We start from the raw sequence: 22,434 nt of genomic DNA, 5'->3' as shown, positions 1-22,434 counted from the left end.
TGTGGCCCCAGGAGAGGGGGGGCGGGGGGGTCCTTTTCCTTTATTTCCAAGTTGTGCAAGGGGAGCAGAAAAGACAGAGAGGGACAGAATGATGGTGAACTTGGGTCTTTTGGGGCTTGGGGGAAGGGATGTCTGGTAAATGCTGCCTCTTGGTTACTTTGCAAAATTAACATGATTGTTTGAGGGAGACCAGTAGGTCATTTCATTGTTAAATCTGTCCTACTTTCGGGCTATTAGCCACTCACGTAGTGATAGATGATCTTCTTGATAAAAATCCGTTTTATGAAACATGCAACAAGCTCTCATATTGGACCCAGTGCCCTGCTTCTGGGTCAGCTGCCAGACAAACCCACCTCTGGGATGCGTGCGAGGAGCTGGTCATTCCCATCCTATGCCCCCGCCCCTCCAAAGGCTTTCATCGTACAGGTAGGGCATTCTGTGGGCATGAGACTTGGCAGGGCCAGACACATCTTCCTCGTCCTCCCTTCTGGGCCACCTTCTTCTCACAGGGACAGCGACTGTTGCCCCAAGGAGACAGCCAAGGGGCTTTTATGATACCCAGGTAGATCCCATTTCTGGAAGGCCGGCAACATGCTCCTTGGCTGCTCTGGGCGTGAGCATGTTTCTCTAGAAGATGGTGGGTGGATGGAAGGATGGAGGAAGGGTCTCCACAAGTCAGGGCAAGACCATGGCTAGCTGACGGGATTTTTATCTTACTTTCAGGTCAACACTGAATCCAGGACTACTTACTAAAAGGGATTTCCCCTTTCATAGACACGGTTATGCATATCATAGATAGATACATGTGGAAGGGAGTGAGAGCTTACATACAACAGAAAGGGGAGCATGTGGCGATCTGTTCAGCGATGGAACAGTGAGGACAAAACACCGGTGCCCACGGGTCTTTGCACCCCGCTCCCGAGAAGGGGTCCTGTCAGAAGCGCTCCTTCTGACGCGTTCCTTTTTCTCAAAAATAAAAATAGGGAAGAGGCTGAGATGGGGGGAGATTAAGGAGGGCTTTTCTTAAAAAGGTAAAGTAAGTGATTTTTGCCTAGCAAAAAACTTTTTAATACTTTGAAAATCATGGACCCTTGTTCCCAATCAAAATTTCCTTTGTCACTTTTCCTTGCATTTTGCGAGCACATATACTTTGGCACCTTTGAAAAGAAACTTTAATAAATAAGGGGAAAAAAGAGCAACTCATTAGTGAATGGTAATAAATAACAATAACTTAAATCTCAATAAATATCTTCTCTATATTTCTGTATCTGAACAGATGCATTGCATCGAGTAGCTTTTCTGGTCACTGGTGACCATGCATAAACGGAGCTGGGGGGTATGTAACATCTGTCTCTCTGTAAACCGACAGGCCCAGCGGGTCCCCTTGCCCCGGGGCGGCTGGGGGTCTTCCCCACTCGCTCTCCTGCAAGAATGCTGCCGAAAACCACAACTGGTTTCCTGTTTCCAAGGACATCAAGGAAATACCTTCAGGTTTGTTTTTAGTCATGAGGACAGCCTTTTCGGTTCCTAGCCAACTTCTTCCCACCCCACACACCATGTTCAAAATCCATCACCGACTGACCATCGGGAAAACATTCTGGCTGTAGTAAACCTCAGGCCTCAGCTTTCAAATTCAAAGGTAATGATCTCTTGTGTCTTTGCTTTTTGTGTTGTGTTGTGCTGTTTTTTGTTCTTCCTCTTTTCTGGGGATGTCTCCGCTGAGTGACAGAAAAATAAACCTTTCTTGCTTTCAGCAGTAAAACGCCATGACAAGGAACGACACCAGGATGACCGTGTCCCGGGTGTCTCCAGACATGTGAAAATAAACCACAGGAGATACACTGGTTTGGTTTCAAGTGCATCCACAACGGCGCCCGGGACCGGCCATGGTGGGCTGCGGCAGATGAAAGGAAACCCCCACCAGGGACACCAGCCCTGAGCTTCTGGTGACGTCGGCTGCCAGCCGGGAGAGTCCAGATGGCCCTTTTCTCTCCCGTCCAGTTCTCTGTAGCTGGATCTCCCTCTACCAGGCTCCCCCAACGGCTGCCTTCCTCCCCCTTCCTCCTCCGCCTCCTTGGTCCTCGTCTTCCATTCGGGGCTGACATTTCCTGGGAACCTTGGTCCCTTTCTTTACACTGTAGCAGGAATGCAACACGTGGCAGTCTCTGGAGCCGGAGTCAGATACACCCACACCTTTTAGCGGAATGCTTTCTTAGAATGTGGTAAACCAGGTTGTCATCTAAAAACGACAGGTCGTCATCGTAAGCGATGGGTCTGCAGCAAGCCTGCCCTACTTTGTCACTCACCAGCCTTCTATTTTTGGATAAGTTTTTTAGTATTTTGTCGTACATTGTCTCGGCCGCATCGCAGGAGCCGCTGCAGTACCTAAAAATCAGCTCCTCCTTGGTTTCGTAGCCCAAACCCAGGTCAGTGACATTTAGATGTACTGCAGTTAGGACGCACCCCCGATTTCTGCCCCGCTGGCCTCGCCGCCCTTTCCCCCTGGCATTCTCCGGGCTGCCGGCCGCAGCCTGGCGATTCCGCTCTCTCCGGGGTGGCACGGCCACTTGCTTCTCGGGTGACCTTTTCAGTCTTCGGAGGGTGGCTTGAATAAAATCCATGACGTCATCAAACTGATCAGAATAATCCTCTGGCATGTTTGCTGTTCAACGAGAAAACAGAAAAGGGCTCATGAGACGACAAGGACGGTTTCGAGCAGTCTTCCACCGGAAGGTGCCTCCAAAGTCAGCCTAGCGGGGACCCCCAGCGGAACCACCAGCCAGGCGACCCTGGCACTCCCCAGGGGCGCAGAGGCAGAAATGCACCCCCAGGAGGCAGAGTATCCAATTAAAAGAGGAGACTAGCATGGCGGGTGACAGACACACTTCTTGCAGAAAACAAATCCTCAGAAGCACCTCTCTCGTTCGAGTGACATCTGCCATTTTTAATAAGTCTATGTCACGCTTGCTGGGAGCAGGTGGGTCCTTGGAGGCCATTTCTCTTGGCTGATCATCTGAGCGAGAGCAGGGGCTCTCAGATGTGAGTGTGAGGGAGAAGGAGCTGGGAGGCGCTCAGAAATGCAGATTCCTGGGCCTACCCTTCATGGGAGCTACGGGAAGGGTCCAGAGAGTCTCCACGTTTAATGAATTCTGACATGACTTTGAGAAACCCTGTCTTAGAGGCTGAGAAAAGGATTATCTTGGATCGGGAAGTCTTCCAACATCGCTACTTTCATCTGGAATATCTCGAGGGCGCTTCCCTGGAAACTGTCCCTGACTCCACACTTCTGTGCCACTGAGTGGGGCAAGAAGCATTTTGATAGAACGAATGAAAAGCTCATGACTTCACCTAGATGTTAAAAGTTCCTTAAAAACTTCCTGAAAAAAGCCTACTTTTCACTAACAAAGAGATGACCACTTCCTTGGAACAGCATGACTTAAAAAAATATGGTCATACTGTAAGAAGACATTTAAATGGGTCAGCAGTAAATGGAAGGAGACGCTGTTTGTGGAGTGTAGGCTGCCACACGACTCCCACGGCCTTTGGTTGCCCATAGGACAAGACATGTGCGCTTTAGGGAGGCCACACGGAGGAATAAGGAGGTGATGCTTCTCAGAAGTTTGAGACCTTTGGGTTAGCGCAAGAATTCCCAGTCTCTTGGGGTTTTCTGCTCTGTTGCAGCATTTGCTTTGGCTGATGAAGTAAGAGGTGAGCAACTATTTGAACGAGTTAACGCATTTCTTTAAAGCCATTTAAACCCCTCATTATTAGGTCCTAGAACGTTTATGCTCCCCTCACCCCCTTTTCAGGTAATTTAGCATGTTTAGGGTTATATGTGGCTTAGAAAAGGACACCTCAACATAGTTGTTAGCAAGAGTGAACGTGTTTTGCCAAGACTACGGTAAAGCAGAGAAGGATTACCACTTTGTGCCTGAGGCCTGTCGAACTGTTTTGTCATGGACTGAATGTTAAAACAAATATCAGGTAGTCTGTTGCGTAACACAAAATCCAGCTAAGGCGACTTAACTTTATCAATCGATCGATTCATCGATAGGTCTATTGATCGACACTCATCTATCTAGATCACATAGAATATATGTAATACAGGATACATAGTAATGAAAAGAGTGCAGATTGTGTGGAACCCCCAGAATGCCTCACTGTCCAATATCTAAGATTTGGCATTGGATAGACCCACTGCCCGGGCTGCTCCCACCCTGGTCTGAGCCCCATCGTCTCTGTCTGGGTTACCACAGCAGCCTCGAGTTCCCTCATTCCAGCCTTTCCTCCTTCAGTCTATTTTCCACTCAGCAGCCAGAGCGATACTCTTCAAACTGTTAATGCAGGTCAGGTCCCTCTCTGCTCCAGACCCTCCAGTGGCTTCCCATTTCTCTTGGAGTAAAAGCTGAGGTCCACACTGGCCTAAGGCCCTAACCTAGCCACCCCTTCTCCTACAGCCTTTGTCGCCTCTGACCTTCGCGTCTACTTCTCTTTTCCCTTACTGCCTCTCCCCCAGCTTCCTGGTCTCCTTACTGCATCTCACAGACAGGGTTTCTCAACCTTAGCCCTACTGACATTTTGGGCAGCATCATGCTTTGCCGTGGGAGGCTGTCCTCCCACATTGCAGGATGTTGAGCGGCATCCTGGCCTCTAGCCAGGAGATGCCAGTAGTATCCCCCCTCTTCTCTAGACATTGCCAAATATCCCTGGGGCCAAAATCACCCTGGGTTGAGAACCACAGATCAGACGCAAGCAGGAGCTCAGGGCCGTTGTGCTATCTGTTCTTTCTCTGCATGTCACACTGTTCCTGTCCAGCACCCAGTGGTTCACTCCCACGCCACCTTCAAGTCTTTACTCAAATGTCACCACCACCAAGTCCTACCCTGACCTCCCTGTTTAAAATCTAATCTGTCCCCAAGCCCAAATCCAGACCCCCCTGCCTTGCTTCCCCACCCTCCACCATAATAATTATCTTCCAACACACTGTATAACTGATTTCTTAAGTTTTTTATGTATTGTGTGTCTCTCTGATAGAAAGTCAACTCCAGGAGGCAGGGACCTTTGCTCGGCGTGTTCACCCATGGATCCCAAGTGCTTAAAACAGGATCTGGTCGCTGGAAGCCCTCCATAATTTTTTAATGAAATAGGGCACTTTAAAAGGGGAGAAGGAGTCCTTAATTTTTCAAGGGGACACTTGGACTTCGGTTGAGAACCACACCATAAGGAAATACATGGCTCCCGAGTAAACAGCCCACGTCAGGTGGAAAGTGGCCATGCCCTGAGGGGCACCGTCATTTTCCACCTGAAAGTGAAAAACCCATCTCGCCAACTTCCCGCGGCAGGCTAGTGTTCTCTCCCAATGCCCGCCTCCCTTGGGGTCCTGGAAGGGGCTCCCCGCTCCCCCGAGGACTGGCGTGGGAGGGAACTCTCAGTCATTTTCTCGGTGCCACTTTCTAACTGGACATCCTTAAGAAGTTTTCTTCTTAAAACACAAAACCCTTTAAATCACTCTGTATAAAGAAATGAACGGCTTATTTTGAGGAATGAGCTCCTTATGCTATTTGTGATTGTTTTCAGTAATAAGCTCTGAAGAGGGAACGAGGGTGCCCAGTTTCCAACACCCTGCCTGTAGAGAAATCTGAACTTCTAAAATTGATATATTAGGGGCGATTAATCAAAATACCAAAAAAGTCTTCATGTTCCCCGAAAAGACCCTTTGTGTTACAAGAGGACTCACAGGAGGGGTTCCCCCCCCCCAGAATTCCTGAATAGATTAGTAACTTAAGAACCTGGGAACATAGAAAGTTAAAATCGATTAAGAATCAACTGAAGATTAATCAGAAATGAGGACGAAACATTACTCAAATTTTAACATTAACTCACAGGAAAACATTTGAGTTGTAAAAGTTCAACTTACATGGTCTAGAGACTCGTTAATTTACGCAACAATAAATTACATACTTTTATATTATTGGAGTTATAGTAACGATTTGAATCAGTATATAAAATGTTCTTATTTATTGCCTGATCCTTTCAAAGTTCCAAAAAACGTTTTCCCTCCTTTTATGACATTTTGACTGCATGGCTCTGTCCATTGGTTTTGTTTGCCAGATAAAATACAGAGCACCTTGTTAAATCTGAATTTCAGATGAATTGCATGTAAATTTTTAGTGTAACAGTCCTAAATGATGTTTGCGACATACTTATACTTTGTTATGAGAACGTTTAGTTTCTTTATTTTAAATTCCAGTTGGCTTTTTTAGGGTGATGAGTGTAGCAGCGTGAATGCACCAACCACTTATGCTTTGGATGAGGTGGTAAATCCCGAATTAAAAGGCTTCCAGGAACCTGGGAAGCGGTCAATAAATGTTCAATGTTAAACCGAAGGATATAGCTAATATATATAGCTAATAAGAACTTTTCCTTTTGGTGGGAAAATCCGCCTCATATCTGATTAGTAATGTGCAAATATTTATTGAAGCCCCAGTTTTTGGCTGCAGGCAATTCTTACTGAACCCAAGGGTTTTTTTTTTTTTCCTTCCCTTTTTCCTTTCTTCTCCTTCTTGAAAAGTAGAGCAAAATAATAAATATTTACTTTGCAAATTTTACATGATATGAATTTTGGAAACCAGAAAAGGGTAACATTATATTTTCCAAACCACAGAGCAAATAGGCCTGCCTCTTCCAACTAAATTCCTAATTCCAGGCCTTTTGATGCTGAGTTCACTTATAGAGAGGCACCTTAATTTATCAACACAAGGCATTTTGGGGGCACGAGGAGCCATTCGCTTCACTGTGCCTGTTCTTAGAGATTCTGCAGAGGCCTCAAACCCGGGCCCTGGCAAACCCATAGCTGCCTCTATCTTCCAAGAATTCACAGAGCTGAGGGAAAAGAAGGGGGTTAGGGTTGGATTCGTTCCCTAAATTAAAACTTAATGGCATATCACTTTCTTCTTCAGCCTATAAAAAGGGCTTGGCAGAATGTCAGCTATACAAACAGCCCTCGATAGTACTAACTTTGATAGTAAAATACTTGCAAACCACAAAAGAAGAGCATCATTTTTAAAAAATAGGTCAAACACTTGCTCATTTCCCAGACCCACTTGGAGGATATGTCTTGGAAAAACATGTCCATCTGAAAGCTAAAGTTTTGAAAAATCAAAATGCTCAAATGCATTTAAGTGATCCCTCAGTATGCAACCAAATATTTTGGCATTATTCTCTTTAAATTATTTTAACTTTGATGTGTCCTTTGTATAAACAGTGCTATTTAAACAAATGAAACCTTGTACTGGGGGAATATTTCTGGGAACAAACCGTTCACAGCAGAGACCTTGCCTCCCTTGATTATGGAGAAAGACGGTAAAGTCACCTCAGGAACAAAGGACTGGGATAGTGACCATTTTGTAAAGGTAATTGAGTTTTTATAGGAACAATGGTAAGGACTCAGAGTACTTCTTGTAATAGCCTAAGTAAAAAGTACATAATCCAAAACATTATCTTAGTTACGCAGGCATTGCATGGACAGAACAGTCTCCTAAATGTTAGATTTCTCTTAAGAACGGTACGGTTTAACTCTATTTTAATCAAAGGGGTCATTTTATATTCGTATCAGGTTGTCCCCCTCCTTGCCCCAGCCAGACTAGGGGTCTAAGCTAGCCTTCAGCCTGTCTTCAACCCATGGGCCCCAAAGGGAGGCAGCACAAGGAGATGTGACTCCTCCCCCAGAGTGGGCTCTGAGGATGGAGGGAAGGTCTCTGAGGCTCTGAGAGTTCGAGAAAAATGGGGGCTGGATCCTAGTACCCACAGTAGCCCCTCTTAGAGGAACTGTCTTCCAGGCCAGAGTCAGCCTCAAGAATGCAGGGGTCCCAGAGAAAAGGCCGGAGGCCGGGTCTCTGTACCCCACTGTAAAGCGTCCAGCTGCTATGTACTGGAAGGGCAAGGGTTACTACACTGCGGTCCATGGGCTGAGCTACTGCTTAAGCCAAGGCCACATGGGTGAAAGGTCCATCTGGAACCGGTGCCCAGATGGCCTTACTCCAGGTAGTGCCCCATTCCAGGGTAGCCTACACTCTGGGGGGGGCGGGCGGTTAGGCTACGGGAGGCTATGCCGTGGGCTGCTGAGGTGCTGGGCAGCCTGTCCTCACAGGCAGAGCCTCCCCAAAGAGGCTGCTCACAGGAGGCGAGGGGAAAACCTCCTGGGGGTGGGAATATTTAAACTCATTTCTTTCTTTGTTTGTTTTAAAGATTTCATTTATTTATTTGACAGGGTGGGGGGCACAAGCAGGGGGAGCAGCAGGCAGAGGGAGAAGCAGGCTCCCTGCTGAGCAGGGAGCCCGATGCGGGACTTGATCCCAGGACCCCGGGATCATGACCTGAGCCGAAGGCAGCCACTTAACGGACTGAGCCACCCAGGTGTTCCTTTAATCTGATTTCCTTACCTGCCTGTACCCCTGGTAAGTACAGACTACTCTGTAGACGGAGTACACATGGCAAAACACGGGTTGTCGCTCTCCGCACACACATGTGCATTCATACACGTGGGCACACACATGCGCACATGCAGTTTATATGAAAAGCATCAGCCTGACTGATAGAACGTTTCAAGAAAATTCCCAACTAATGTCATTCTTTGGAATACATTATTTTTACTTTTCAATAAGATACAAACATGATTTTTCTTCACTGATACTGAGATGTTATAAGAACTACTTTAAAATTCCTCACGTTACAAAATTTCATCATTCTATATTTAAAATAACAGCTTCCTTGATGCAACTTAAAAATATTGCCGATATAAAAGGGGGATGGATGCCTCCTTTCCTACAGCATTAGCTTGAAGCCGCACAACACCCCTGCAAGGCTAACGTAGGGACTGCGTATTACCTTGACTTCACAGATCGGGAAACTGAGGCTCAGAGAAGATGAAAAGAAAGGCCACATGACTCATAAATGTGGACTCCGTTGGTTTAGTTTTAAAGTTCAAGCTTACTCTAGGGCTCCATGCCACCTGTTTGGCTTTAAGCACAAAAAAACACAAAGCTTACTACTCTGCTGCTTTTCAAGTCTCAAGGCGTGTGGTAGTTTACTCTGGAACAAGTTCAAGATATGCTGATTTCACCTGGACCCATTTACCAAATCCAGTGAGAAATATACTTTCTGTTGGAAAATGCAGCATGAACTGAGTTACACGAAGTAGATTCTAAAATGAGGCCGCGGCGGGCCACAGCATACAGTAAGCTGCCTCTGAGAAGGGAAAAGCCAAGCCGCGCAGGGGCCCATCGCCTGCCCTGGTTCTTGCTTACGGCTCCCAGGCAGATCTGGCAATTTCCCAGTTAAAACCGGAAAACCAGCAGCCAAGGGCGGTGGCGGATGCCGACAGAGAGGCCCCATCCCCGGATGCTCTTCCAACTCCCTCTGGCACCAAACGATGAGGCTCTGGCTACAGAGCTGGAGAGGACACAGCCTGGAATCCCAGTCTGGGGTCAGCCCCTGACCAGTCTCGTGACCTTGGGCCAGTCACTTAGCCCTCCTGAGGGCGAGGGGACCTTCCCTGGGGCCGTCCCCAGTGCTAACGCCCTAAGACGCAGACAGCCTCCGTCGTGGTGGGGAAGTAAGTGCTGCCAGACATTCATTTTCAGTCGCCTGGGTCAGGGAGAGGCCGTACTGGCTGATGCCCCGGCAGCCCTCTGCTCAGGGCCCCACGAGACCCCACGGGAGGTATTTTAGGGTCTAGCCGTTCTCCACCTTTTCGGTGTACCTCTTGGCTCAGTGAGTGCATCGGTTATATTTGAAACAATCACCACGGAGTGTCTCTCAACTCATCATCTTCCTCTGCCCTAAGCAGGAGAGGTGAGATGTGTAGAAGGGCGCGGAGCCTCGAAACCCCCTGGTTCTAGGGGGAGTCGTCCTTACACCTCAGTCTCCGTCTGTAAAGGAAGGGACGGAGCCGATGGCCTCTGAGAGGGCATATGACACCAACATGCTGTCAGCCTTCCGTCTCCAGCACCCTGAAGTCGAACGCTAAACTGGCCATTTTCTTAAAAACCTCTATTATATCCATTTCTGTTTTTGCTGCTTCAAGTATGTTTGGGTCATACCCGGCTTACGAATCCAAGGCTAGAATCACCCACTGCGACTGCTACCAGCTGGATCACGGATCCAGCCCACCTCGCAAGCTGCTGACTCTTGTTCTTATTTGACCTTCAGCGACCTCTGAAATGTGTGGCGTTATGCCACGAGAATATTCCAGTTCTCTGAAAAATTCTACAGAGTTTTGTCATCTGCTACTACTTACGTGTTAATTTTGCTATTTATTTGCATTGATTAAAAATAAAAAGCCTACGGGTCACTAGGCACCAGAACGCTGACACGTGTGTCATTATGTAACAATCACCCTCGCTTTCCTACTGCAGACAGAGTACTGACCCAGTGGTAGACAGACCGGCCTAGGTATTGGGTACTCTTGGGTTAGCTCCAAGAGGGGTCTACGACATCTATTTCCCTAAAAGTCATCACCAGGTGAGGTGATTTACGAAGTCCTCGTGACCACTGCCAGGGCTACCAGCGCATTCTCTTCATGACCAGTGGTTTGTTGACAGTAAGGCATGACATGGGTTTATTTGAAAAGTATTTGCATGGTGAAAGCACCAGTGTTTTGTTGTTTTAAAAAAGCATAAGGCAGAAGAAAAAGACCAACTAGAATGCAAACCATTTCAGAATATAAAAAAAGGACACTTGGGTATAGTTTTAAAAGCCACTTTGCTCATCAAAACGCCATTTTATTTACCATCTCCACCTACTTTGACCAACATCGCACATGAGTATTAGCTATACTATCTTGAATTTTTCTCCTACAATTCAACTAAGAAAACCTGTCATGAGTGTAATGGAAATTATTCCAGGAAGACAAATAGCCCAAAAACCTCACTGAGGAAGAAACGGGCAGTATATTCATTTTGCCATCAGATTCTGATTGCCCAGCTCTGATTTCCACCTATGTGGTCCATGCTTTCATTATAGTTATGTTAATAATTTTACAGAAATACGGCATGGCTCCCCTGGAGGGAAAATGTCCATCCTCCTGCTTTTAAGGCACAAACACACCCCATAGGGTGTCCGTTTGTTAACTAACCCATGGACCCCTGGTGTGAGCTAAAAGCACTCCACAGTCAGCAGTAAACACCCCCATGCTAACGAGCACACACCATGAGCTCTGCTATTGCCTTTATAAAAACCTTACCGGAAGGGTGAGAAAGTTACCCAATAAAATTAAGCACACAAAAAGCCACTTGGGAAAAGAATCCCTTGCGGTGTTATCAGAGGCAGGTGGGTTTTGAGGGGAAACTCCAAAGGAACCTGGAAGCAAAGGAAACTTTGCTTCTTCCTTCCCACAAAGCCCTGACCGAGGCCGGAGGCCCCAGAGTGCTCCTGGGTTCCACATTCTCATTCCCTCAGCCCTTCCCAGAGGCCAACTGAGCAGTGGCTAAGAGGAACGCTGACGGTCTGAGGGACTTGAGCAAGAAGAGGAGAGGCAAAGAGAAGATGAAAGGAAAATAAAGGGGGTAAAAGAAAAGTGTTCTCTATCATTTGAGCCAGTTTCCTGTGGTCAGATGTGAGGAGGGACTTGCTACCCGCCCCCCCCCACCCCGTGAATGAATTTACTGGCATCTCAAAGACTCTTCATGGAATCAGCTATACAGATCTCTCAAAAATGATGGCATTTACAAAATCCCAACACCTGACTTCTCTTCCCGACTTTCTGACATAGCCAGAAGAGTTCTGTGGGAGTGTCTTGGGCTGGCTGGCCCCGAGCTGGGGCTGTGGGCGCAGCGTGAGTGCTGCGTGATGTGATGAGCACTGGGTGCTACGCACAAACGATTAATTATTGGACACTACACCTGAAACTAATGATGTACTATATGCTGGCTGATTGAATTAAAAACAGACAAAGAGTGAGTGCTGGACTCAGGGTGCCCTTGGTCCAGAGGCTGCTGAGTTGCTCAACCCTGTGAAGTCCCAGTTTCCCCTCAAAATGGGGATAGTCGCACGTTCACCACAGTGGAAGCAAGTGTTCAGCTCAGTGCCCGAAAGCATGTGGCAGACGGTGCCTAAAGTCCATACGGTTGTCTGTGATTACTCTTCAGGGACATCCACACGGGGTGGGGATCAAGTCCACTGGCTCTAGACAAAGCAAGAGTCCCCCAGAGGAGATGCAGACGCTGGTCCCTTGTCAGTCTAGTGTGTGCTACGGAGGAGAGGGCCTGGATCCCCTGGCATAGTGGCGCATGGTCTATGGGCAGGAGCAGGCCTGGCTTGGGAGTTTCTGCTGCCTCTTCTGTGCTCCCTAGAAATGCCCCAAAATTAACCAGACAAACATCCACTGAGTCCACAGCCCATGAATGGTGTTTTTGTGTCCACTATGGATGTGGGTCGGTGTCTTCCAACTGAGCCCTGTGTCCCGGCTAAAGGCACGGGAAAACTTTCTACAGAGCCTGTGGCAGTTTAAGAGAATTGGTCGCCACACGTGCTGCACCCTGAAATCAGTCAGCCTACACACGAACCTGCGGCCGGTTCTCTTTCCCAGCTCCTGCCTTACGATCAGCGATCAGCCTTCCACCCCAGAGAGAGACGCGTGCTTCTTGCCCATCTCACTCCTTACTGTGAGGCACTGTCCGGGGCCAAAGCCTGCAGGTGCCACATTGGGACAGTCCAGGTGCGCATGGCTCCTGGGGACAAACGGATACCGGTGGCCCCTGACGTGAGGACACATCATCAGGAACTTGGTGTTCCGAGGGTGTTTACCTGAATCTCATAACAGGGAAACAGTCACATGAAAATCCAAATTGAAGGGCAGAACAGCAAAACAGCAGGCAAGACATCCTGAACTTTTTAAAACTGTCCACGCCATGGTAAGAAAAGGCTTGGGAACTATTCTCAAAGAAAATAAAGAAACATGATCAATGGGGCACCTGGGTGGCTCAGTCGGTTAAGCGTCTGCCTTCAGCTCAGGTCATGATCCTGGGGTCCTGGGATCAAGCCCGGCACCCCGCGTTGGGCTCCCTGCTCAGCGGGGAGGCTGTTTCTCCTTCTCTTCCCTGCTTGTGCTCTCTCTCTATCTCTCTCTCTCTCTCAAATAAATAAAATCCTTAAAAAAAAAAAAAGAAACGTGATCATTAAATTGCAATTTGCAATTCTTCATTAAGGGGAAAAAACCTATAAAATAAGACATTATTGTCACAGTTGGGAAAATCTGAATATGGATTACCTATTGGATAACAGTATTGTTAAACTTCCTGAGACTGATAACTGAACTGTGGTTATATAGAGTGATATCCTTGTTCTTAGAAGGTGTATGACAAAGTATCTGATGTTATGTTTGCAACTAATTCTCAAGTGGTTCAGGGGAATGAAGCAAAATCTACCAAGACGTCGGTCTCGGGGAAGGATACATGGGTGTTTACTGAACTATGTACTATGAAGTCTCCTACGAATAAACCACTATATACTGAAGCGGGTGGCTTCGTATTTCATTCTGGCCAGACACTCACGGCAAGTCTCTGTGCTCTACCTGTCTGCCTGTCCATCTACCCATCCATCTATTCATCATGTAATTAGGATTCAGAAGCGTGATGTTTATCATGGAGGTGTATTTACATGTGTCTTTGAACTGGAAATGAAGTTGTATCTTTTCCGACCAAAAAGTCAATTTATCTGGGCTGATTAGTTTGATAGTTTCCCATGAATAGATAAGCTAAATTTGCAGCTCCAAGATGTCACCAAAAAATATATAGGAAGCACACATACCATTCCCTAATGGGCTGGAAATTACATCTGGTATGACTATTAAACTGTGATTCAAAAAATTTTAGGTGTCGTCTTAGAAATGTGCAATAGTTTTTCAACTTTCTTTCGGCAGGTTCACAAACAACTTTGAAGACTTTTAAAACCATCCCTTTCCACCTCCATTACCTTATTAAAGTCATGCAAAAAGTGGGTTTGCCTCTCCTGAGCTAACTGGTAGATTCCCAGTAGTGACCCCGCTCTGCCTATGCAAACCCACTCCTGTTTCCACCGTGGGGGTCACTCTGGCCCTTGTGCAGTCACTCCAGGTTTCCCATGTCAATGTCCCCTTTCCTGGGGCAGAACGGGAGTGCTCTGTGCACAAGTACCTCCCAGAAGGTCTCCCAAATGCTGTCAGCCTATCAAACATACGAGCAGACCTTACTTGCCCCCAAATGTTAGGACGCCTCCTCTCACCGTAATGGGCACCAGCGGTACAAGCATACGTACAGAAATTCACATTTCCCTCCTTAAAAGCTTCTGATCTGGGCCTCAAAGTAGCTACTAATAATATGAGCCTAGGCCCGCTGCCACCCAATGGAAATGAAAAAAGGCCTTAGGAGCGCCTTGGTGGCTCAGTCGGTTAAGCGTCCGACTCTTGATTTTGGCTCGGTTCATGATCTCAGGGCCTTGAGATCGAGCCCCACATCAAGCTCTGTGCTCAGCAGAGTGCCTGCTTGAGAGTCTCTCTCTCCCTTTCCTGCTGCCCCTCCTGCTCATGCTCTCTCTCTAAAGTAAATAAATAAATCTTTTTTTCTTTTTTTTAAGGGCTTGGGGCGCCTGGGTGGCTCAGTTGGTTAAGTGTCTGCTTTGGCTCAGGTCATGACCCCAGGGTCCTGCTCAGCAGGGAGCCTCCTTCTTCCTCTCCCTCTGCCTGCTGCTCCCCCTGCTTGTGCTCTCTCTCTTTCTGTCAAATAAATCAAATCTTTCCTTTTTTTTAAATGGGCTTAAAAAATTTAATATTCCCTACTTCTATTAGCTTGCTCTTTTGATTTTCTTGAAAATGTGTGTTTCAGGGTTAGTGAATGTATTTTTAGCAAGCCAATGTTTGTGTGTTCTTAATCTACTAATATGGGAGCACAGTCTGTGTAAAGCCAAGAAATACTAGCTTTGAGGCCAGAAGTCTGAGGTCTGAACTCTGGTTTCACCACTTACTAGATTCATGACTTTGAACAATTCCCTAGGTCCCATCTCTTGATCTGTAAAATGGGGATGCAAGTATCTCCTCCTGTCCAGTAGAGCTCAAACTTACTCAGTTTTCAGACAAGATATGAAACTTATTCGTTAAAAACTGAGTCAACCGTGTGGATAGCCAAGAGGTGCTATGACACTACTTTTTAATATTCAGTTTTTATTTGTAGTTACTCACTTCCTTGAGGATTAATATGTTGATTCAACTGTGCCAATGCCTAGAAACTTTTTATTTTTATTTATTTTTTTAAAAGATTTTATTTATTTATTTGACAGAAAGAGACACAGCTAGAGAGGGAACACCAGCAGGGGCAGTGGGAGAGGGAGAAGCTTCCCGCTGAGCAGGGAGCCCCATGCGGGGCTCAATCCCAGACCCCTGGGATCACAACCTGAGCCAAAGGCAGAAGTTTAACAACTGAGCCACCCAGGCGCCCCTAGAAACTTTTTAAAAATGAGGGCACAACACCTCAAAATGAAAATATGTCTAATGCTACCCAGACTCCACTCCCCAGCAGCCTGAGTAACTCTGCGGCAAGACGGCTTGGCAGCAGGGTCCCATTCCCAGCCACCTGCCAGCTCGAGAAGCTCCCGTGGCACTCCACTGCCATCAACAACAGCAAACCCCTTCTTGTCCCAGATTTTACAGCATCTCATCATCTGGGTATCACCTACGGAGATCTCCTAAATTTCACACCACTTCCCGCCGCCTGTTCTCAGCACTTGGTGACGGGTCTGGCCTCCTCCTTGGATACACCACCTGCCCCTTCCCCATATCATGGCCATAAATTTGCCCATGCATCTCCCTACTCTGGAATGTGCCTTTTCTCCTTTCCTTTCCCTTCCTAATACCCATCTTTCAAGTACCAGCTCAAATCCTCGCTCTTCCCTGAATCCTTTCCTGCTATGATCTCCAAATCCCAGTGACCTCATTGCTTGGAATTCTTACCATGACCTCAGCCAATGTAAGCCCCTTGGTAGACATATCTATCTGTCTGACAATCCGCCCACCCAACCATCTGCCTCTCCATAGTTTACAACTAGACCATAAGCTATTTAAGCTCACAGTTTTGTCTTTTTGATGCCACACAGCACCTAGCACATGAAAGATATTTAATACTTGCTTCTTGATTGACTCAAGTGATTAATTAAAGAATAAGTGCTTTAATTGAATGAAGGTGTGATGGACCATTAAGTGCTAAACGAACAAAGATGAAAGGGATGTTGGTGGGTGGGGGAGGCCAGATAGCTTTTATTTTTATATCAGTGAAAGTAGAATCTTTTAAGCATAATTCTTAGACTGTCAGATCAGCCGAAAGTCCTAACACCAGCCAATCCAAATTAAGCCTGAAATAGATTTCTCTAAACAGCAATATCAGTCTCCAGACTCGGGCCAGAGTGAGATGTGGGTCTCAGATCTCAAGTGAGGCATCCATGCCTCCTGAAAGGGTCTGACACGAAATTTATTGACTTCAAGAGCCTCATCCCAAAGGGCAGAGCCCCTTTCCAGCTTACAAAGTCACTTTATTATAGTTCTGCTCATTCATATGGTCAGTAAAGCAAAAAGAAGCAATAGGTAGATGGTGCTTATTTATTCCAAATTCTATATCCATAACATTAGATTAGAAAGCATAACACTGAACCAGCTTCTAGAAGCTTCCTTTCCTGGATAACAATGGGCTGAACATTTACTGAAGTTCACCAAAACGGTTTTGCTGGGTTTCTGAAACATCTTAAATTAAGCATCTTAAATTAAATATCCAGAGGGATCACTTAAAACAGAAATACTCAATACAGGTGGCCTCCAACCCGCACCCCCCTATCACTTACATATACAGGTCTGCCTGCCTTGGCTCCCTTTTCCCCAGTGGGGGAAGAGGGTCTCCCTAATGTGCCCATGGGAAGCTGGTGGGAAAAGTTCCACAGGGACTCTGTGGGCTCAAGAAAATGGGTATGGGAAGGAGCTGTGAAACCTGGGAAGAGCCAGGGGACCTGACCCCAGGAGCAGAATCCCAGGCAAGGCTGACCTGACCAGGTGCTGACCAAATGACAGACTTTGGGGCCCAAATTAGCCTCCCTGTAAGGCTTGCATTTCATTCACTGTCCCTACTATGTTGTGCTGCTTGAAATCCCACCATTTAGAGCAACGTCTTGGCAGAGGCTGAAACGAAAAGAGGTGGGAAAAAGGCTTTCATCGGGCCTTTGGAAGAAGGAAGATGGCCCCTAATAACAGCAGTACGTGTTTACCAGGCACGGGCTTTACAAAGCATTTTCTCATTTAACCCTCAGGGCAACCCCCGGAGACAGTTGTAATAGCATCCCTATTTTCCAGACAAGGAAACTAAGGTTTGAGAGACTAACAGCTGGTTGTGTGTCAGGGCTGGGATCTGATCGGACTGTGTGAACTGGAACTCTTGCTGGTTGGGACTCCCTAATTTCTTGCTCTGGGCCCTCTTTCTGCAACTATGGGACCTGGCACCCCAGGAAGAGGCTCTAGCCTAATAATACTGTGAATTATATTTCAGTTATACTATGGTTTACACCTAGATTTGTGTGGGCCATCCTGGGAGCTGGATAGCTTGATTTATAAGATTGTTTCCATAGGAAATTTCGTGACTTGCTACCAAACTGGGTGAATATAGTTCCATCGTACTGCAATAAGTTGTGTATTACCTGTAATTATAATTGAACGATACTCAGTCTTTCTTCTAGCTGGCCTCTGGTCACACAAGTCCACCTTCCTAGCCCAAGGCTACTGATGTTTAGTTTTGGTTTACAGTGCTACTGAATTGTACCACACTGTACATCTACTAGATGGTACGTTCCGTGCAGGCAGGGACTTCTGCCCGTTATGTGTACCAAGGATTTCCCAGCACTTAGGACAGTGCCTGGCCCATGCAGGCACACACAAACTGTTTGCTGAATGAATACATGCTTTTAGATGCAAATTTTAAAACCACATGCACTTTACGCTTTTGCTTGTGAAACACATTTAGAGCTGTCATCCACAGCCGGGATCTGACATATGACTGCGATTAACTAACCTTTATTAAATTCAGACAATCTTGTGCAACAGGGTTTTAGTTGCTAGTTGAAGACTTTCCTCCCACATCGAGTGTTTTCCCCTAGGTAGCAAAACCGAATGGTTCGCTCTGTGCTGCAGTGGTTTGCGAAAACTCTGGTCCCGGTTTCAGCCGACCTGCCTCCTGCTACAATGGAGCTCTTGCATTCTGCACAAGCTGCTTTACCATGAGGAGCGGAAGGGATTAACTGTCACCTCTACAATGCTATGACACGTGCTAATGTCACCTTCTAGATTCCTCCCACCTGCTCTAATCACCCTTTGGAGAAGATACCTACAAAAAGCAAAATAAAAGAACAAAGATAGCTAAAGGGAAAAGGATGCCCTTGAATGCCCCAAAGGGAAAACCACAAGTCCTGGAGTTTAGACAAGTTCACAGTAGCCACAGGAGGCAGCCACAGCCCATTCACATCACAGCCAAGTGAGCCAGTTATGCATTCTATTTGTGTAGTTCATCCTGTGAAAACGCTAGAATTCATCCTGTGAAAATGCTAGAATTCTGGCCCTTTCGTTTACACTGGAAGCAGCAGGACACGTGCAACCTGAAGGGTGAGGGGGGTGCAGGCTAGCCCCCTTCGAATGGCACAGAGTGGTTAAGGTCACATGAAAGCGCCTTTGCTCACTCACTAAGTCCAAGCATTTGAAAAGCAGAGGAACTATTTTCAAATGCAACTCGTGACTTAATGATTTTTTCCATAAGCTCTAAGCAGTCGCAGGGTGTACAGTGCAAGATAGAAATGTCAGCACCATGATAGCGTGTTCACCCTGGTTGAGTGTTCAAAGTCTGCACACTGTCATGAATCTGCCTTCCCTGCACTAACAGCTTGCTACCAAATTGAACATACCTGGAAAGAAGTCAACTTGGCTTAGAATGCAGCTCAGTTTCTCTTTGGGAACGTTTCTGTTTCAAGTGTCCTCTAGGATCTATTGGGTCTTCCCGTAGATAAAACAGAATTGGGTGTGTTCTGCTAGTTCAAATGTAAATAGAGTAGTAGGAATCTCGTCCATTGATGACTTAGCATCACTTCCGGAAAAGGGAAGTAATCTCTCTTTTCCACCTGTCCTTTGCACACCCCCACCCTGCCCTAATCAGTAGGATTAATGCTACCTTGCTTGCTTTGTCACTGGTTGTATCTTACATGGGGCACAGATTTTCTTAGGGAATTATCGAATCATAATGATTCAACCCTGACTGCACTTTAGAGTTACCTGGGGACATCTAAATCTCCAAATGCCCAAGCCACACCCGAAACCAATTAAATCGGAATTTCTCAGGGGGAGGCCCAGCATCAGTATTCCATTAAAGATTCCTGGGTGATTCCAGTGAGCAGGGGTCTCTCCTTCTGAGTCTTTCCCAGAGGACAAGTGAGGGCAAGAACACGAAGGCCAGGGGACAACATCTCATAGCCACTGGTGTTTTGGAGTGGAAAGCCTTCCCCTTACTGGTTGGTTGGAAACTGTTCCCTGAGTTCTAAAGTAAGTCAGTTGTCCCAAGTCAGAATAAGTTGAAAGTGGAACCAAAACTGGGGGCGCCTGGGTGGCTCAGTTAGTTAAGCGTCTGCCTCTGGCTCAGGTCATGATCCCAGGGTCCTGGGATTGAGCCCAAGGTCAGGCTCCTCGCTAAGTGGGGAGTCTGCTTCTCCCTCTCTCTCTGCCCCTCCCCCTCCCCCACTCATGCTCTCTCATAAATTAATAAAATCTTTTAAAAAAAAAAAGTAAGTGGAGCCAGAACCAAGGGCCAGCATTAAATAAGCCTAGGTAGACAGGATACGAATATGCTGATTAAATTTCCATGAATTAATCAGCGTCGTAATCAGGCACAGTCATATTTCTCCTGAACATCCTGATTAGAGAAGTATTGTCTAACACTGTGTTCCTGTTCCTCTGGCCTAGGCTGTTTGAGTGAATGAAAAGCCACTTACTCAGCTCTCATGGGTACTATTCTGAAGACAATGACACTAAGGGACATTTTAAATTTAAGTTTCTATTGGAGAAACGTTTATATACACTAAGGTGGAAATTCATGGCAGAAACCAAAGCTTTTAAAAATAAGCTTATATAACTAATTGACAGAAACTCTTGGAACAGTTACTTTAATTTCAAGGCATCAACCATGTGCTTTTTGTAACCTTAAGTCACTCTTGAAGTCTTAATTTGCCTTAAAAAATGCACTTTTTCCTCTTTCTTGGGACTTCTGGAAGAAGATGCTTTTATTGTAATTAAGCATAAAATAAGCCCATCACGTTTCCTGCACTGTTTTTAGCTCAAGGCCACTAGGTTTTGGGGACTGTCAGCCTATAGCTGACTTTAGGGGCTGCTTCTGTTGTGCACATGACTTCAGTTTGTTTTAAGTGCAAAACAGTTGGAGGGATAGTGGAAGAGGGGAGTAGCTAGGGTGACATCCTGGCTACATACAGCTCACTACTGCTTTATTTTGGGTTTGTGTCAAATTTTCTAGTGCTACCTCTGTTACCTACATTCTTCCCCACTAACCTCTAACTTGCAACTTATGCACATACCCTGCTTTGTGCAACAGATAAACTTCTGAAGAGCCTAGGGCAAATGATATCAAATCATAGTTGACATGCCCTAATACGGTGCTATCTAAAAACATTTTTGCGAGGTAAATCAGATTTTATTTATTTATTTATATGATCTTTTCTTAAAAGTTAGTATTGTCACGTGTGAACTACAGCTTTTCCCTCTAGTCCTAGCTAGCACTATTTACCCTTAAGTCTTTCTAGAACCGGAACTTTTCTGAACAGATTTGACACTGCCCAGATGCTTGCTCTGGAAATCGAGGCCCATCTGTGTTTTCTCTGACTCTGGCTTGGTTTTGGAAAACCTCAGCCTCTTCCCTTGCAAGGGCAGTTCAGGATGGAAATGCAACTGTTTTCAGAATTCAGCACAGCCAGGCGCACCCAAACAGATAAAGGGCTTCGGAAGAAAGAAGAAACGGGAGTGTGTGTATGTGATAGCGAAGCGGAGAAAGGGGACAACTGTGTGTTTTCCTACGGTGCTGGTAGCGGTGGGGAAAATGTCTGTTCATCGGAATGCTAAACGGACAGCAAAAAGTTTGATACCCTCCGTGTTAGGCAAACCAGCCACGTGTCATATACCGACCGGCGTCAGGGCCTTTGGGCAGCAGCCGGCAGCCACACCCCGGGAGGGGGGCTTCCGCGCGGGCGTGGGAGGCCGTCCCGCCGTCCCGGCTGGCTTGGGATGCGTGCGGGCGACGGGTGGGGGTAGTGGGGGTCCGCTGGCGGCCCCCCCGTGGGGAGGGAACGGTTCTTACAGTCACGGCTCAGCGCGAAGGGCGCGCGGCGGCGGCCGAGGGAGCGGTCTTCGGCGGGCGCCTCGGGAGGCCTCTTACCGGCGGGCAGCGGGAAGGCGGACGCGGTGTGGAGCAGCACCAGGCAGACAGCCACGACATCCCATAACTTCATCTTAGAGTCCCGTCCGGCGGCGGCACCTGCACGGGCGGGCGAGAGGACCGGCGAAGGCGCGTTAGGCCGGGACGCCCAGGGCGCGGCATCCCCGCGGGTCCCGGTGCCCCCCTCCAAACGCGTCACCGCCCTCCTCCGGGACAGCTGCAGCCCAGCGGTTCCCCGGGCGTCCGGCGCCCTCCTTCCAAGTCCCCAGCTCACTCCCCGGTCCCGGCAGCGTCCCCGGCGCGGCGAACTCTCAGCCTCCAACCTACAACTGCCTTCACTTCTGCTATCGGATCCCAGGGGTCAGATTTTCCAGCGGGGCCGCTGCCCCGGCAGGTACCAACATGACGACGCCACGGTACCTGGCCCACACGACGAAACCAGTAGTGGCGCACCCACCTCCCCATTCCCCGGGAGACGAGGAGGCAGCCGTCACCCTGCATCCTCCGCCCGGGTCAGAGACCTCCCCACCTTCCGGCAGCTCCCCGAGGTCCCGGGAACCAGCCTTCGATCCAAGCACGCGGTCAGCTTTTCATTTTACAAATAAAACCAAGGCCCCTTTAGCCGGGGTCCCGATCTTGCTGTCAGCTGGCTGGGGCAGGCTTGGTGGCACCCCTCACCCCGCCCGCGCGCTCCATTCCTCCCACTTATTTATCTAAATATTCTGTTGCTGAACGAGAAGTTAGTAGGGACTTGGGGACTTTTGGCCTGTGTGGCGATACCTGCGTTCCGTTACTTCCCAAAGCATCAGCTCCGTTTAAAATATTACTTCCACCTCTTAAGGTTATGAACATTAAATGTATGAAAGACCTAGGGGAGCATAAAGTAAGCGCTCGATAACTGCTTTAGCGTTGCTATTAGGTCGGGTTTGCGCTTGTCCTGAAAATTTTA

At 47.3% G+C, this 22,434-nt stretch overlaps 1 protein-coding gene and 1 long non-coding RNA gene across 7 annotated transcripts in view; one reads left to right on the top strand and one right to left on the bottom strand.

Annotated features, from left to right (window-relative positions):
• The window catches only part of LOC117801592, a 30,647-nt gene extending 28,756 nt beyond the window's left edge, over positions 1-1,891 (top strand). Inside the window, exons 4-5 of the long non-coding RNA XR_004624315.1 lie at positions 1,370-1,639; positions 1,755-1,891. This is a non-coding gene — a long non-coding RNA (uncharacterized LOC117801592). The remainder of the gene's footprint in view (positions 1-1,369; positions 1,640-1,754) is intronic.
• Positions 1,892-1,999: 108 nt separating this feature from the next.
• The window catches only part of GDNF (glial cell derived neurotrophic factor), a 24,705-nt gene continuing 4,270 nt past the window's right edge, over positions 2,000-22,434 (bottom strand). For 2 of the 6 annotated variants that reach the window (XM_034656996.1, XM_034656992.1), the window contains exons 2-3: positions 21,408-21,584; positions 2,000-2,662 (exon numbers count right to left, since the gene is read on the bottom strand). In XM_034656996.1, the coding sequence (XP_034512887.1) occupies positions 2,178-2,662; positions 21,408-21,558 (636 nt within the window). In that variant the 5' untranslated portion in view covers positions 21,559-21,584 and the 3' untranslated portion in view covers positions 2,000-2,177. Of the gene's footprint in view, positions 2,663-21,407; positions 21,585-22,265; positions 22,403-22,434 lie in introns of those variants that run through there. The other 4 variants (XM_034656997.1, XM_034656994.1, XM_034656993.1 and 1 more) reach the window with 3 other exon arrangements.

Source organism: Ailuropoda melanoleuca, chromosome 3 (assembly GCF_002007445.2).
Source record: "Ailuropoda melanoleuca isolate Jingjing chromosome 3, ASM200744v2, whole genome shotgun sequence".
Taxonomy (NCBI): Eukaryota; Metazoa; Chordata; class Mammalia; order Carnivora; family Ursidae; genus Ailuropoda; species Ailuropoda melanoleuca.
Note: the sequence above shows the minus strand (reverse complement) of the source record. Positions and strands in the feature narration are given on the sequence as shown.